Source organism: Pristiophorus japonicus, chromosome 20 (assembly GCF_044704955.1).
Source record: "Pristiophorus japonicus isolate sPriJap1 chromosome 20, sPriJap1.hap1, whole genome shotgun sequence".
NCBI lineage: Eukaryota > Metazoa > Chordata > Chondrichthyes > Pristiophoridae > Pristiophorus > Pristiophorus japonicus.
In genome coordinates, this window is record NC_091996.1 from 12,856,248 (window position 1) to 12,874,043 (window position 17,796).

General features: G+C 45.9%; 1 protein-coding gene across 1 annotated transcript in view; it reads right to left on the reverse strand.

The window, feature by feature from the left end:
- The window catches only part of LOC139232873 (dynamin-1), a 267,371-nt gene that overhangs the window by 93,823 nt on the left and 155,752 nt on the right, over positions 1-17,796 (reverse strand). Inside the window, exons 14-15 of the mRNA XM_070863364.1 lie at positions 16,145-16,254; positions 5,019-5,130 (exon numbers count right to left, since the gene is read on the reverse strand). Of these exons, the coding sequence (XP_070719465.1) occupies positions 5,019-5,130; positions 16,145-16,254 (222 nt within the window). The remainder of the gene's footprint in view (positions 1-5,018; positions 5,131-16,144; positions 16,255-17,796) is intronic.

A 17,796-nucleotide genomic window follows, 5' to 3' on the forward strand; every position in this document is an offset into this window, starting at 1 on the left:
TCCATGGGCAGCACCCTCGCCTCTGAGTCACACTGCAGTGACTTGACCACATAAATCTAGGCTGACTCTCCCAGTGAACTGTCGGAGGTGCCGTCTTTAAATGAGACTTTAAACCGAGGCCCTGTCTGCTCTCTCTCTATGTGGACGTAAAAGATTCCATGGCACTATTTCGAAGAAGAGCAGGGCAGTTATCCTTGGTGTCCTGGTCAATATTTATCCCTCAATCAACATAACAAAAATAACAGATTACCTGGCCATTTTCTGGTTTGTGGGAGCTTGCTTGTGCACAAATTGGCTGCCGCGTTTCCCACATGACAACAGTGACTACACTCCAAAAGTACTTCATTAGCTGTAAAGCCATTTGAGACTTCAGGTAGTCGTGAAAGGTGCTATATAAATGCAAGTCTTTCTTTCTTTTCATTATTCCGGATTGGATTTGAACACAAATCCCACAGGTGGAGGGGCAGTGTTCTGACCCACTATACAACGCAGGGCCCATGATCTTATTCAGCTCCCATGCAGCATTAGCATGATGGATGTTCCTATCAATTGTAATCCATGCGATTTTTGTCACTGGGTTATGCACTCGACAACTTGTATTCATGTAGTGCCTTTGACGTACCGAGGTGCTTCACGGGAGCGTTATCAATCAAAGTTTGACACCGAGCCATATAAGGAAATAGTAGGACAGGTGACCAGAGAGGTAGGTTTTAAGGAGCTTCTTAAAAGGAGGAAAGAGAGGCGGAGAAGTTTAGGGAGGGAATTCTGGAGCTTCGGGCCCAGGCAGCTGAAGGCACGTCCACCGATGGTTGAGTGATTACAATGGTGGATACGCAAGAGGGCAGAATTGGAGGATCGCCGCGATCCTGGAGGATTGTAGGGCTGACGGAGGTTACAGAGATCGGGCATCCAAAGTTCTCTACAATGGACGCTATGGACACGCGTTAACAGCATAAATGTCAGGCCTCTTGTCTGCTGGACAACAGCATCTTATGGGTCTGGGATCTGGAAAAGTCATTCGAAGAAATATCATCTCGATTTTATCTACTAGCTAATAAATGGTTTTGATAGTGTGTACAAGCCTGCAACATACTCTCCAAATCCATCTAACACATAAACTTTTGCAGTTCACCGGGATGGTACAATGGGTGAGGAGAACATCCTGGGAGCTGGATTCAAATTGAGTTCAGCAAAATGGGAGGAATACTGTCCCCCTCGCTACCAGCTGTGAGGTGAGATTTTATGTCAAATAAATTTGGACAAACTCAACCTAGTTTTTGTCCCTGTTACTATGATTATTTATTCCTGGAATTTAGAGACTGCTGGCAAAGCCACATTTATTGTTCACCTCTAGCTGTCCTTCGTGGCGTGCTGGACCATTTCAGAGGGCATCAAGAGTCAGCTGTATAGTGTGGGACTAGTCACGAGCAGGTCAGACTGAGTAGGTGAGTTATTCCCCTCCTTGAGCTGGGAAAGTGGAGTTGAGGTCGAAGGTCAGCCATGATCTTATTGAACGGCGGAGCTGGCTCGAGGGGCCTACTGCTTCTATTTCTTAAGTTCTTGTTTGATTCTCTCAGTGGGTTTTCACAACAATCTTGCAGCTTTAATGCTCACAACCCCGAATTTGGCATTAACTGACATCGTGAAATGGAAACACAAAGAGCGGATCTGTCGTAATCCGAGAGAGATAAAGAGGGAGAAAAGGAGAAAGATAGAGAGAGAAAGAGAAACAAAGTGATCGAGAGAGAAAGAGAAAGGAAGAGAGAGAGAGTAAAGAGAAAGAAGGGAGAGACAATGAGAAAGTAAAAGAGAGCAAAAAGAGCGTGAGAGGAAAAGAGATAGAAAAGAGAAAGATGGAGAAAGATAAAGAGACAGAAAAGTGATAGACAGAGAAAGAGAAAGGAAACGAGAGTAAAGAGAAACAGAGATATAACAAAAGATAGAAAAGAGAAGGACAGAGCAAGAGATAAGGGCAAAAGAAAGAAAGAGAAAAAAGAAAATGAAAAAGGGAAGGAGAAAAGGGAGAGAGAGAAACTGAGCGAGAGAGAAAGTTAACATTTCGGGTGGGACCTTTATATCAGTACTGACCAGCTCGGGCCCACCCTGTCTTTCTCTTTCAGAGGCTGACAGACCTGCAATGCGTTTCCAGCATTTTCTGTTCTTATTTAATGCAAGTCGTGTGTGCGAGTGTGTTTTCTGCTTTCTTTTAGAAAAAAAATGAACATAGCATAAAAATCGGCCCCTTTCATCGTTGTTTACTGGTTGGCTTTGTGCTGTAATGAAGCAGTGATGTGGACAGGACTGTGGTCTACCAGATGTAAGCAAACTGAACCTCATGGAAAGAATGACACAGTTTCCTATTGTGCAGAGAGACCCAGGCTGAAACGTTCAACAGGGCCGCTGCCAGGATTCAATCAACAACATAATTTAACATTAGAAAAAGGGAGGGCCACAGGTGGGGGGGGGGGGGGGGGGGAGATGGAGGAGGGGGCGGCAGGGTGGGGGAGGTCCTGAGCTACAAATATTTGCACGTAAATTCTGAGGCAGAGGGTGTGCATGTCTGACTAACGCTAAATCATTTCCCTGTTGAGCGTGGTCCTGCCTTCACTCCAGACACTTTGATAGCGGTCCCAAGGTGTGAAGCTTTTGGACAGAGCTCTCACAGAGTATAAAGTCAGGAGCTGCAACAGGCTTGCTCCGACCCACCAACAAACGACTTGCCAGTCGATAAACAAATAGAAAGTTATTCCGAAATCAAAATAAAATAACTCATAAAATCTTTAATGCTAAAGCTCCCTCCCGCAAGCCTCTATCTATTAAAGGGAAGAAATAATTTACAGTCATAAAGTGCCTTTCACAAGCTCAGGACGTCTCAAAGTGCTTTACAGCCAATTAAATAGTTTTTTCGAGTGTAGTCACTGTTGTAATGTGGGAAACGCAGTAGCCAATTTGTGTACAGCAAAGTCCCACATCAGCAATGAGATAATGACCAGATCATATTTTTTTAGCGATGTCGGTTGAGGGATAAATATTGGCCAAGATACCAGGTGAACTCCCATGGTCTTCTTCGAAGTAGTGGCCATTGGATCTTTTGTATCCACCTGAGAGAGCAGACGGGGCCTCGGCTTAATGTCTCATCCGAAAGACAGCACCTCCCGACAGTGCAGCACTCCCTCAGCACTGCACTGGGAGTGTCGGCCTAGATTTATGTGCTCAAGTCTTTGGAGTGGGACGTGAACTAGCAACCTTCGGACTACAGAGGCGAGGGTGCTGCCCACTGAGCCACGGCTGACACGTAAACTAAAGAGGAATTATTCTGAGCTTTGCTCCTTTTGTTTTGTGAAATGACATTCCCCACGTTTATCCTCACTTGTCCCCTTCTGCTTTTCCCGGGTAAATGGACTACGTAAAGCCAAGATGAAGAGTAGGTGACTGGCTCCTGAGCTTCTCGTCAACCCTCCTCTGAAGCCTTCATGTTAAAATTTGACGCAGAAACTAAACACATTGTCCAGTGCGGCAAGGTCGCAGGTCTGTGCTGAGTTAAGTCAGAGTGACAAGGAAGGCTGCTACAATAGAGCTCAGTACCATTCCCCCTCCACCCACACCGCCTCCACCCTGAAAGTGAAGCAAAAGCTGAAGGTTTCTGCTCCTGATTGCTATCCACTGTTCCTTCTGGAAGCTGTGAGTGCGCAGACATTAGGCGGATTGGACTCAGAGGTGATGCCCCCACAAGTCAAATAACCTGACGACACACATCGGCCGTGCTCACGGATGAAAAATGGACCTGCTTGAGTTAGCTACCGGAATTATACCGCAGCTAGAATCCTTCTCGAGGGGAAGAGAGAAAGACATAGGAGATGGGGGTGGAGAAGAAGCAATAGAAACATATGCACAAGTGCCCAGTGATGACTCGCTGCCCCCATTTTCCCTCCCACCGGACGGGAGCCTGTCCGAAGGCGATTGTCTTGCCTCAGGGATGCTCTGCGGTGCCACCCGCTGGTTACTGAAATGCACCACGCCACCCACACCCAACCGAGATAGGGAACTCCGCTGAGCATTGGGGAACTGAACTTTCCTTTTCCCCCCTTTTAGTTAATGTCGGTGGCACAATCCCCAATGCCTTGGATGTTCTGTTAACAGAAAAAGACTGCTGCTTCCAACAACAACTTGTATTTATATAGCGCCTTTAACATCGTAAAATGTCCCAAGGCACTTTACAGCGGTGTTATAGACACACAAAAATTTTACACCGAGCCACATAAGAAGAAATTACGGCAGATGACCAAAAGCTGGGTCAAAGCTGTAGGTTTTATGGAGCATCTTAAAGGAGGAGAGGGAGGGAGAGAGGCGGATAGGCTTAAGGAGGGAGTTGCAAAGCATAGTGTCTAGGCAACAGAAGGCACGGCCACCAATGGTTGAGCGATTATAATCAGGGATGTTCAAGAGGGCAGAATTAGAGGAGCGCAGACATCTCGGGGGGCTGTGGGGCTGGAGGAGATTACGGAGATAGGGAGGGGCGAGGCCACGGAGGGATCAATGAACAAGGATGAGAATTTTGAAATCGAGGCGCTGCTTAACCGGAAGCCAATGTCGGTCGGCGAGCACAGGGGGCGATGGGTGAGTGGGACTTGGCGCGAGTTAGGACACGGGCTGCCGAGCTTTGGATCACCTCTAGTAGGGTAGAATATGGGAGGCCAGCCAGAAGTGTGTTGGAGTGTTGGTGTAGAGGTAACAAAGGCATGGATGAAGGTTTCAGCAGCAGGCTGGAGCGGAGATAGGCAAGAAGAAGAAAACAGCTTGATTTCCCCTGCCCAAAGTCTTTCAGGCCTGTAGAAATAAAAATCTTAAAAATAATGATTTTTAAGACATATTGACACACCAATATCAGATTTATTATGACTTTTCCCTTGTAATCATAAACACACACGCACACACACACACAAGTATATACACATATAAAAATTGCACAAACGCTCATATACACAGACACACACACACACATATTTGAGGACACATACCCCGACTCTCTCTGGATAGACCCCAGCTCGAAGGAATGAAGCTTTCCAGCTATCCACCTCCTCCTGGGTCTCGCAAGCCAGCTCCAGCTGCCGATAATCCTTGTAAACATTCCTGCAGGAAAAGACGAGAGAGAGAAAAAAAAGCTACAGATCGGGGAGTCTGGGAGCAATAGACTAAAATACAATTAGGGAGTCGGGGACAGTGCAGACTGTGAAATACTGAGGGGGGGGTCCTGGCTGTTAACGGTGCTGAGCGAGTGAGTCAGAATACCCATCTGATGTCAGGCAGGTGAAAGAAAAAATGGCGAACGGGCTCTTGCAAATAAAGAGAAGGGGAAATGAGCAAAACTAGGCCTCACTTCAAACCAAGTCAAGTCCACTTAACTCACAGCCAGAACATCCTGGAGCTCTGCTATTGTCTAAAGGCTAAACGTTAAGGTAGAGCCAATGTGTGGGGAATGTGTAGCGAATGGACGATATTAAGGTTCCTTTTTTCCTCTCCTTCTCCCTCAGCCTACAGAGGCCTCCAGTCTCAGACCCCCAAAAACGTTTTCTGATATAGATTGTTACTGAGATATCAGGTTGAAGAGAAAGGCTCACAGTGCTGGGTGCAAGGGTACAGTAGCGTAGTGGTAATGTCACTGGACTAGTAATCCAGAGGCCTGGACCAACAAACCCCACCAGTGTGCAAATCCCACCACGGCAGCTGGGGAATTTAAATTCAATTAAATAAAGCTGGGTGTGGATACGAAATTGTCTGAGGGAAAGGAAACAACATAAGAATTAGGAGCAGGAGTAGGCCATTTGGCCCCTCGAGCCTGCTCTGCCATCCAATAAGATCATGGCTGATCTTCGACCTCAACTCCACTTTCCCGCTCGTTCTCCATATCCCTTTGTAAAGTCCTGTCCTCTCAGTACAGATTCACACGAGGCATGTAGTGAAGTCAAGGTCACTCTGGACCTGCATTTTATTTCACAGCTCTGGAATGCTGCACTTGCCCGAGACCTGTCCTTATATACCTGTCTCTTGCAAGTGCACCCCTGATGGTAAGGTCTGCTGGTGGTTACAGGTCATATCTTATTACAGTCATGTCGAGCATGTTAGGATACAGTTATATATAATAATGTAAGATACATGACACCCTTGATTCCCTTAGTGTCCAAAATAGGGTCATAAGAAATAGGAGCAGGTGTACACTATCCAGCCCCTTGAGCGGAACAGGCTCGGGCGGCTAAATGGCCTACTCCTGTTCCGATGTTTCACCTTTCAATAAGATCATGGCTGATCTTCTACCTCAACTCCACTTTTAGAGGCGTTATGTCAGGGTAGAGGAGATGGGAAGCGTTGAGCGGCTTCTGTCCCAGGCATCAGCGCTGGGACCATTACTGATCCTTATCAGTGAATTGGACTCAGAAACCCAATGCAAATTGGTCAAATTTGCAGATGATATCAAACTAGGAGGGGCATAAGAACATAATAGGAGCAGTAGTAGGCCATTCAGCCCCTCGCGCCTGCTCCGTTATTCAATAAGACCATGGCTGATCTTTTACCTCAATACCACTTTCCCTGCACTATCCCCATATCCCTTGATTCCCTTAATGTCCAAAAAATCTATCGCTCTCTGTCTTGAATAGGCCCAACGACTGAGCCTCCACAGCCCACTGGGGTAGAGAATTCCAAAGATTCACCACCCTCTGGGTGAAGAAGTTTCTCCTCATCTCAGTCCTAAATGGCCGACCCCTTATTCTGAGACTGTGACCCCTGCTTCTAGACTCCCCAGCCCGGGGGAAACATCCTCCCTGCATCGACCCTGTCAAGCCCTGCAAGAATTTTGTACGTTTCAATGATATATCACCTCTCATTCTTCTAAACTCTAGAGAATACTGGCCTAGTCTATTCAATCTCTCCTCATAGGACAATCCCCCCCCCATCGCAGGAATCAGTCTGGTGAACCTTCGTTGCACTCCCTCTATGGCAGGTATATCCTTCTTAGGTAAGGAGACCAAAACTGTACACAGTACTCCAGGTGTGGTCTCATTGGGGCCTTATATAATTGCAGTAAGACGTCTTGGGGCCGAAGTGCAGCTCACGAATAAGGCCCGTTACCGCCTGTTTGCGGCGGCCATGTGACGGAGTCGAGTGGCTGCCCATTTCTGGTTGAATGGCCGCCACAAGCTAAATTCAGCAGAGGGGAGTTTCTGGTGGTTCCCACTTCCACCCCACTGCTGCTGAGCGGCCGTGAGTGCGTCATCAGTGCACGCACCGCCGGGACCCTCCACCTCCCACGAAATGTAGCCATTAAAAACCTTATTGCCGCTGAGCGGTGCCCCCCCCACACCCGCCCCCCCGACAGCTTTTTCCGTCAGTGCACCTTTGATTCCCTCCGTAAGCCCTGGCTGTGTGGCGGCCATTAAAGCCGAGGGCCCAACGCCGCTTGGGTGCCAGGTGGCTGGCCCGGCCGAAGCCCCCCCCCTGGTGGCCCAGTGTCCGATCGCGACTGATGGCCGATTCCCTCCCCTTTAACGGAGGCGAGAGACGTGGTGACACAGACGCACAATGACATCACCATCACTCCGCGACAGCGGCGGAGAATCTGCCCCACCTCCACTTGCTCCCCTCACCAGCACTTATCGCCACACTTCCGCCCCCTTTATGACCGACTTCCTGGCCGATTCAAAAAAACAACAAAGCTGAATTTCGCGAAAGGGGGGAACCTCTTCCAAAACGGCGGTAAAAACTCTTAAAAAACGTTGAATACACCACTTTTCCGGCGGGACTGAATTTCAGCCCCCTTTACTCTTATGCTCAAATCCTCTTGTAATAAAGGCCAACATACCATTTGCTTTCTTAATTGCTTGCTGTATCTACATGTTAACTTTGTGATTCGTGTACAAAGACACCCTGGTCCCTCTGTACTCCAACATTTTCTCAATCCTCTCACTGTTTAAAATATACTCTGCTTTTCTATTTTTCCTACCAAACTTCACACCTTCCCACATTATATTCCATTTGCCATGTTCTTGCCCACTCACTTTAACCTGTCTATGTCTCCTTGAAGCCTCTCTGTATCTTCCTCACAACTTACATTCCCACCTAGCTTTGTATCATCAGCAAACCTGGATATATTACTCTTGGTCCCCTCATCCAAATCACTGATATAGATTGTGAATAGGCAGCGGAACAGGAGGAGGCAACTCAGAAATTACAGTATGAATTGGACAAAATGCACGAGTCGGCAGAACAATGGAGGTTGAGACTGAATGCAGAAAAGCGGACACGATGGGCCGAAAGGGCCTCCTTCCATGCTGTAAACTTCTATGAGTCTACTTCCATGAAAAGTGTAATGTACTGTACGCAAGAGGGATAAATAGATAAAACACATACTCTACGAATGTTGCTGTAACAGCCAAGGAGAAAACCGAGGGGTGTTTGACTCGATGGTTATTACATCAATCATGCAGAAGAGCAAACAATGAAGCCAAAAGAGTAGAATCCATGTGGGACCACACCTGGGGCACAGTGGCCAGTTCGGGTCACTGGGACACAAGGGAGACATTCAACCATTGGAGACACTGTGGAGAAAGACCATGGGGATGATCCCTAGTCTGAGAAGTATGAGTTATGAGGAAAGAACATGGGCTTTTCAGCCTGCAAAAGGAGGTGATCTTCGAGGTGTAAGATCATAAATGATACGGAAAAGGTTATTCTGCAAAATTAGTTTTGTGTTAAATCACGAGAACAGGACAAATTAGAAACATAGAAATCTACAGCGCAGGAGGCGGCCATTTTGGCCCATCGTGTCCGTGCCGGCCGACAAAGAGCCGCACGGCCCTCGGTCAGCTGCTCTTAAGGTTACACATAAACCTATGAACAATAAACAATGGCGGAAAGGTAAAGAGCATCCAGCCCAACCAGTCCGCCCCACACAACCGCGACACCCCTTACACTGAAACATTCTACACTCCACCCCAACCGGAGCCATGTGATCTCCTGGGAGAGGCAAAATACCAGATAAAAACCGAGGTCAATTTCGTTAAAAGTTAAATTTAGGACTGCTACCAGGAGGTAATTCTTCACGCAAAGAGTGACAAAAACTTGGAATGGACTCCCAGGTAGAATCCCTGGAATTATTTAAGGAAAAATTGGCTGCTGCAATGGTGGGATTTGAGGTTCATTCTGAATAGAGGATTCAGGCCAGATGGATAAGGTGGTTAAGAAGGCATACGGAATACTTGCCTTTATTAGCCGAGGCATAGAATATAAAGGCAGGGAGGTTATGCTTGAACTGTATAAAACACTGGTTAGGCCACAGCTAGAGTACTGCGTGCAGTTTTGGTCACCACATTACAGGAAAGGTGCGATTGCACTAGCGAGGGTACAGAGGAGATTTACGAGGATGTTGCCTGGACTGGAGAATTTTAGTTGAGGAAAGATTGGATCGGCTGGGTTTGTTTTCTTTGGAACAGAGGAGGCTGAGAGGAGACCTTATTGAGGTATATAAAATTATGAGGGGCCTAGATAGAGTGGATAGGAAGGACGTATTTCCCTTAGCAGAGGGGTCAACGATCAGGGGGCATAGATTTAAATTAATTGGTAGGCGGTTTAGAGAAGATTTGAGGGGAAATTTCTTCACCCAGAGGGTGGTGGGGGTCTGGAACTCACTGCCTGAAAGGGTGGTAGAGGCAGAAACCCTCACCACATTTAAAAAGTACCTGGATGTGCACTTAAAGAGCCGTAACCTACAGGGCTACGGACCAAGAACTACAAAGTAGGATTAGGCAGGATAGCTCTTTGTCGGCCGGCGTGGACACGATGGGCCGAAATGGCCTTCTTCCGTGCTGTCAATTTCTATGATTCTATGATAAGATGGGCTGACTATCCTTTCTCATTCATAATTATCTGGTGATGTTGTGAGCCATGGATTTTTTGAACTGGAATTTTTACTGTTAGTCATTTTTAAAGCAATTTTATCAATCACATTTAAAAAATAAATTAAAAGCAGATTACATTGGCAGAATTCCATACCAGGATAGGCCAGATGTTTGCAATCCTGAATTCAAAAGTGTGGTCAAGGCAGTGACTAAAGTTTAAACTACTGAGACATATTGTTAGAGAGTCAATGTTTTTGCATCTGGGTTCCTGAGCCAATTAAAAAAAAGAAACAATAATTTGCAAGGATGATACCAGAAATGCGAGGGTATACCTATCAGGAAAGGATGAACAGGCTGGGTCTCTTTTCCCTTGAAAAAAGAAGGCTGAGAGGTGACCTAATAGAGGTATTTAAAATTATGAAAGGTTTTGATAGAGTGGATAAGGAGAGAATGTTTCCACTTGTGGGGAAGAGCATAACTAGAGGCCATCAATATAAGATAGTCACCAAGAAATCCAATAGGGAATTCAGAAGAAAATTCTTTACCCAGAGAGTTGTGAGAATGTGGGACTCGCTACCACAGGGAGTGGTTGAAGCGAATAGTATCGATGCATTTAAAGGGAGGTTAGACAAGCATATGAGGGAGAAGGGAATAGAGGGTTATGGTGATAGATTTAGATGAGGAAAGACAGGAGGAGGCTCGAGTGGAGCATCAACGATGGCATGGACTGGTTGGACCGAATGGCCGGTTTCTGTGCTGTATATCCTGTGGAATTTTTCTGGTTTTATTGTAAAATTATTCGAGGTGCACAGACAATATTGTTTTTTCTAAAGACTTTATCTTAGTTTGTTTTTCCTTTCAGGCCGATTGAGTGATTCAAGGCTGGAGGAAAAAGGTACCATTCCCAGCTGCAAAGGGCACCGAGGCCCAGTCTGATTGGAGCAGCAGTGCCTTCTCCTCAAAGCTACGGCACCAGTGATTTAGCACCCAGGCTAGAGAAAGGACCATGTACAATCAGTTGAAGATTTGTCTGTACTAGACTTGGTCATCGCCAACATTTGTCCAACTACCCACGATTCAAAGTTGGGTCACATTAAATTGGGCGGCCATTTTTCTTTCCCCCCCCCCACCCCGCCCCCGCGACTGGACAGAAGTGGACTGGGACACATCTCCTGCGCAAGGCTCACAAAACCCAAAGATTAGCTCCACCTTAGCAGAACCGATTTGAAGCAATTCAACCTAAGATACCAAAGCCAAGATCACCTACCTAATGCCGCTTCTGGATGCATGAAAAACAAGAGTTGTCAGCAACGAAGTGTTACCAACGGTCGTAGTTACTGTAGGGGCCTGGTGTACTTAACTCCATTTTAGAATTCAGCACATCAAGCTCCACTGTTGCATATTAAAATGGTCGCTGCTATGATGAGAGGCGTCCGGAGCACGCCTGCAGCATCATTGCTGCCACAATACATCAATCATTCGCGCATTGGTTGTTCTACTTTAACTATATTCCCCCTTTGCCCTGTGCAAGTCTCCAGATGTCATAGCCAAGAAAGTTCAGTGAAAGGTTCCGAATCTGGACAAAGGGGTGACTTTAACAGTGGTCCTAAATGAATCAGAGCCTCCTGCTATTGGTCATGTCTAACCACGAATTTAACCTGTTCTTAACCCCGTCCTTAATGGAAATGCTACCAGAGAAAGTGCAGAAGATCGTTATGATTCAAGCTCGTTAAACTCATGGTTATTACAGTGATATCCATTTTTTTTTAAATCTCTTGCCCTTTCCAACTTTGAGCGATCATTTCCTGCACTGAACCATCTGAGATTTACATCCCTCTGAATTACAGATCCTTCATTGTAAAGGACCCTCTGTGTCACCATACTTTTTTTTTAACACCTTGTAGATTCTTCCAGTGATGTCTGCTAAGGTGCTTTATTAATGCTTGCTGCTGTATACTGTTCCTTTGGAAAGTTTGGACCTTTAAAAGCATGGTTTACAGAAACTAATTTCTTTGTCAGATGTACTGACAGGTCAAAAATAAAAACATTTCAGGATTACGGTTTGCAGGGAACACACTTATTTTTCCCTCTACATTTTCTTAGCCCACTATGTGACACATTAGACTCCCGCCTGCACTATCTTAACAAAATTATTCAGCCCCTTAAGATAAGCAAGTGCACTAAAATGGTGCAGACAGGAAGTTACCACGGGTGTGTTCGCTGCTGTAACGTATGCCCCTGTGAGTATGCTCACAGGTTTGTGGCGCTGTTGAGTCATGAGTGGTTTAGCCAGTCACGTGATGTTCACAAGACTCAATAAAACCCCAGCCAGTTGGGTTTGGGGGAATCCACGATGAGGCAGGTGGTTGTGAGCCTGGTGGATGAACTGGTAATGTGTACTGTGATTGTTAAACCTTTGTTAATAAACCAACCAGTTCTTAATAGGAAGGGTCTTCGATCTGAAACGTTAACTCTGTTTCTCTCTCCATAGATGCTGCCTGGCCCGCTGAGATTTCCAGCATTTTCTGTTTTTATTTTAGTTCTTAAAGCAATTTGTTGCTATGAATTCTTAAGCAAAGAACCCAAGAAGCAAATACATTACAGTTGCTAAACACAGTGCAGCGTGGAGGAAAAACCCCCAAGTCCTATAACTCGAGAGTCCTGCAGTCAATTTTCCTTCTCGTTTTTGTACAACTTTTTTTTCCCTCACTGATCATTCTCACAATTCATTGAAACATATAACATATAAAATTCTTACAGGGATTGACAGGGTGGATGCAGAGAGGATGTTTTTTCCTGGCTGGGGAGTCCAGAAACAGGGGTCACAGTTTCAGAATAAGGGGTCGGACAATTAGGACTGAGATAAGGAGAAATTTCTTCACTCAGAGGGCGGTGAATCTTTGGAATTCTCTACCCCAGTGGGCTGTGAGGGTGCTCAGTCGTTGAGTATATTCAAGGCTGAGATCGATAGATTTTTGGGCACGATGGGAATCAAGGGATTATGGGAATAGGGAGTGTAATGTACGCACCGGTGAGCATGATCACAGGTTTTTGAAGCTGTTGAGTTGGGAGTGGATTAGCTAGACACATAAAGTTCACAAGACTCAATAAAACCCCAGCCAATTGGGTTTGGGGGATCCGCGATGAGGCATGCAGTTATGAGCCTAGTGGATGAACTGGTAATATGAAGTGTGATTGTTAAATCTTTGCTAATAAGTAATTACTAGTTCTTAATAGCAATGTGTTGCTGAGAATTCTTAAGCAAAGAACCCATGAAGCAAATACATTACAGGGAGGGAAGGTGGAGTTGAGGTAGAAAATCAGCCATGATCTTATTGAATGGCGGAGCAGGCTTGAGGGGCTGAATGGCCTACTCCTGCTCCTATTTCTTATGTTCTCACAATTCCTTTATTTTCACCCTGCCCACATTTTATCCACCTGGTCCCTTTGTGTCATTTGCCGTCATTGTCTCGCTGTCTTTCCTTTTCTAAGCTCGCTTCCTTGGTTCTGTTTTTGTTCCTTGACCTTGATTCTCTCGGATTCATTCCTCTCCGGATCTCACGAAGTGTGGTGTGTTTGCTGAGAATCGGATCTGCAGATGCAGTGCGGATTCCTCACAAGTTGGCTGTTGCAGAGCTGACCTGGAGTGACATTACAGCCACGTCCTGCACACTGGTGTTTACAAAGAGCGGACAGGAAGTCTTTGCCCTTCATTTGCAGCCTGATAACTCTAAAGCGGAACTTGTATCCATCCACAGTGCAATATAGTGCGGCGGGTAACACACTGCAATTGTCTATCGTGCTGGTCCAGTGGAAAGGCTCATTTCCTCTTGTGGCCTCAAGGAATCTCGCATATGGCATAGGCACGGGTCCAGGCTCAATACATGCCTGCCTGCTTTGTCAATCACATCACCTTTCCACGGGCCTCTCAATCTGATAGGAGCAGTGGGTTGAAACTGCACTGTCTGAGAGGTGATCTTATCGAAACGTATAAGATTATGAGGGGGCTTGACAAGGTGGATGCAGAGAGGATGTTTCCACTGATAGGGATAGACTAGAACTAGAGGGCATAATCTTAGAATAAGGGGCTGCCCATTTAAAACTGAGATGAGGAGAAATGTCTTCTCTGAGGGTTGTAAATCTGTGGAATTCGCTGCCTCAGAGAGCTGTGGAAGCTGGGTCATTGAATAAATTTAAGTCAGAAAGAGACAGTTTCTTAAATGATAAGGGAAGAAGGGGTTATGGGGAGCGGGCAGGGAAGTGGACCCGAGTCCATGATCGGATCAGCCATGATCGTATTAAATGGCGGAGCAGGCTCGAGGGGCCGTATGGCCGACTCCTGCTCCTATTTCTTATGTTCTTATACCAGTAACAGGCTGGTATGAAATTTCTTGATTTAGGGAAGGCATTGATGCATCTAAAACTCACAAGAACCAACTGGCTGTTTACATCAGAGGTCCATCTTATCCAGGTTCAAGCTCCTTTGCTTCTGGGGACACCAGAGGATCGCAGTGATGTGGGTCGAACTGTATATATCAGTGGGTTTGCGATGTACGAAACACTTGGGCTGGTGACAGCAGTCCGCTTGCGACTGACTGAGGTCGGCCTCTGACGCGACACCGTCTGGGGTTCTCCCACACAGTTGCAATAACCAGGCAGGTATTTCGGCCAACGAGGTTCTATAACAAATGCTTAATGTGCCTGGGCTCCATCCCTGCGTGCATTATCTTTAAGCCAGTTTTAAATAGGCGAGATAACATCCGTGTATAACTAGCACGCGCAGGAATGTATTCTGAGTGCATTAAGCGTCTGTGCATGAGCTTCACCAGTCAGAATGTCTACCCTCAATGTCTCTTCAACCTCAATCTCAGAAGTCCCACTGCACTGATTTGCGTAGCCTCGGCCTATATTCTCCAGAGTTTAGAAGAATGAGAGGTGATTTCATTGAAACATACAAAATTCTTACAGGGCTTGACAGGGTAGATGCAGGGAGGATGTTCTCCCCGGCTGGGGAGTCTAGAACTAGGGGTCATGGTCTCAGAATCAGGAGTAGGACATTTAGGACTGCGATGAGGAGAAACTTCTGCACTCAGAGGGTGGTGAATCTTTGGAATTCTCTACCCCAGAGGGCTCAGTCGTTGAGTATATTCAAGACAGAATTTTGGATATTAAAGGATTCGAGGGATATGGGGACAGTGCAGGAAAGTGGAGTTGAGATAGAAGATCAGTCGTGATCTCATTGAATGGCGGAGTAGGCTCGAGGGGCTGAATAGCCTACACCTGCCCCTAATTCTTATGTTCTTATGTTCTAAAGCCAATGTTCACGCAATGCCCAGTTAGCACTAGATTTCAAAATGGCTTTTAAATTTCAATCTCACAACTTTTGAGACCAGACACCGATTCAAACCCTTTAAACTCTCCACCCAGTCTCCCTGATCCAGAATCACCTCAGTACAACTTCAACCACCTCCGCAAAGTCTAAATCTTGGAGGTTTTTGTGGGATAGCTTCAGTTCCAGTTGGGATCTACCACCATCAGTGATATGGTTGGATGTCCCGTCTGTTCTAATGCCAACTAATTTAACCAGAAATGTTGCAACGATGGAATAACCCAAATAAACCACACTTTGTTGCATTTAAGGGACACTGAAGAAGGCAAAAGTTGTCTTTCAGCCATAAGCAGAGCCTTTCAGTTCATACACATGACCTTTGAATTGCTTCCAATACTTGCAGGTAATCTTATACCTGATCGCCAATATCACTACAATATGAGTAAAGATTAATATTTAAATACAAAATGGCTATTAGACATAATTTTCTCCAAATTGTGAGAATTTGCCTGTGAAGACCACTTGCTCACTAGTTTGGATGGGAAACCCTTTGCTCTTTTGTCATTTTCTGTCTATCCCATCACTGCCTGCGTGCAGAATGTCCTCTCTCCAACAGGGTGAGACGGCCTCGACATCACAGACTGCCCCAACGCAATAATCAATCCTTGCGGAGACACCTTGCCCCGCAACTCAGAGCGGACTGCAGCCAGGAAACCCACCAAGGACCAGGGGCAGCTCATCCATAGGGTGGCGGGTAACCTAGGCTGAATGGCAGTCAACTCTTGTCATTCAAGCTGGGCCTTCCGTACGAGAGGAGCCCAGATCTTCCCCCACAACCAGGGTTCGTCCTCTCTCTTCTTCCCTCCCCATTAGCGAATCTTCAATCTTCAACACGGGGAGTGACAGTGAGATGGAGACAACGTACCTCTGTTCTGTGTTGAAGAGAGCAAAGATGTGCTTGCTGGACATGAATCCCTTCTCTATGTCACGCAGCTTCAGGTTGTCAAGCGGCAACATGTATTTTTTCTCTTTCTCCTGCAAAACATCGGTATTGTGTAATTAAACATCTTACCTTGGGATACCAGGGATGGAGGGGGTGGGGGTCGCGGGAAGAAGAGAAGTCCTGCTCCCTGTCACATGCACAAAATGTGAACGGCAAATAAAAATCTTATTACGATTTTTTTCCCCTAAATGCTACAAACCCACCCAATAAAACAGAAATAGTTGAAGGGTATTGCCCCAAGGGGAAGGTTAATATCTACAATTTCTTTCATTGAAAAACCTAGATTTGGAGTCCTAGGACCATGGTCAATGACAGCATCAAGGTTGAAAAGATTAAGAAAGAAAGACTTGCATTTATATAGTGCCTTTCACGACCACCGGACGTCTCAAGGCGCTTTACAGCCACTGAAGTACTTTTGGAGTGTAGTCACTGTTCCAATGTAGGAAATGTGGAAGCTAATTTGCACACAGCAAGCTCCCACAAATAGCAATGTGAGAATGACCAGATAATCTGTTTTTTTTTAATGAAGATTTGAGGGCTAAATTTTGGCCAGGACACTGGGGAGTTCCAGTTCTGACGAAAGATCATCGACCTGAAAGGTTAACTCTGTTTCTCTCTCCACACCTGCAGCCTAACCAGCATTTTCTGTATTTATACCAGGAATAACTCCCCTGCTCTTCTTCAGAATAGTGCCACGGGATATTTTAGGTCCACCTTTGAAAGCAGACGGGGCCTCGGTTTAACATCTCATCCAAAAGATAGTACCTCCACCAGTGCAGCACTCCCTCAGCACTGCGCTGGAGAGGCAGCCTGGATTTATGTGCTCATATCTCTGGAGTGGGACTTGAACTCACAACCTTCTGACTCTAAGGCAAGAGTGCTACCCACTGAGACACGGCTTACACAAGTTAATATCTCAAAGTTTTTTCATTGAGAAACCTCGGTGTGGGGGCCAAGGCCCTTGGTCAATGACACCATCAAAGTTGAAAAGATTAAGAGGTGAAGAAAGAAAGAAAAGCAAAAGAAATTACATTTATATACAATGCCTACCACATATACTTAGGATATCCTAGCATCCCTCATAACCAACTAAATACTTATGGTGTGTAGTCACTGTTGTTATGGCGATAAACCTGACAATTTGTGCACAGCAAGGTCCCACAAACAACAATGAAACAAATAACAGTTAATCTGTTTTCAGTTGTGTTCGTTGAGGGATATTTTTTGGCTAGGACACCAGGAGAACTCCCCTGCCCTTCTTCAAATAGCAAGGGATCTTTTACATCCAACTGAGAAGGTAGACACAGTATCTGTTTACACAGAATTACATCGGATAGACGGCACAGAAACAGGCCATTCGGCCCAACCAGTCCATGCCGGCATTTATACTCCACTCGAGCCCCCCACGTCTTTCCTCATCGAAATCTATCAGCATAACCCTCTATTCCCTCCTCCCTCATATGCTTGTCTAGCCTCCCCTTAAATGCATCGATACTATTCGCTTCAACCACTCCCTGTGGTAGCGAGTTCCACATTCTCACCACTCTCTGGGTAAAAATGTTTCTTCTGAATTC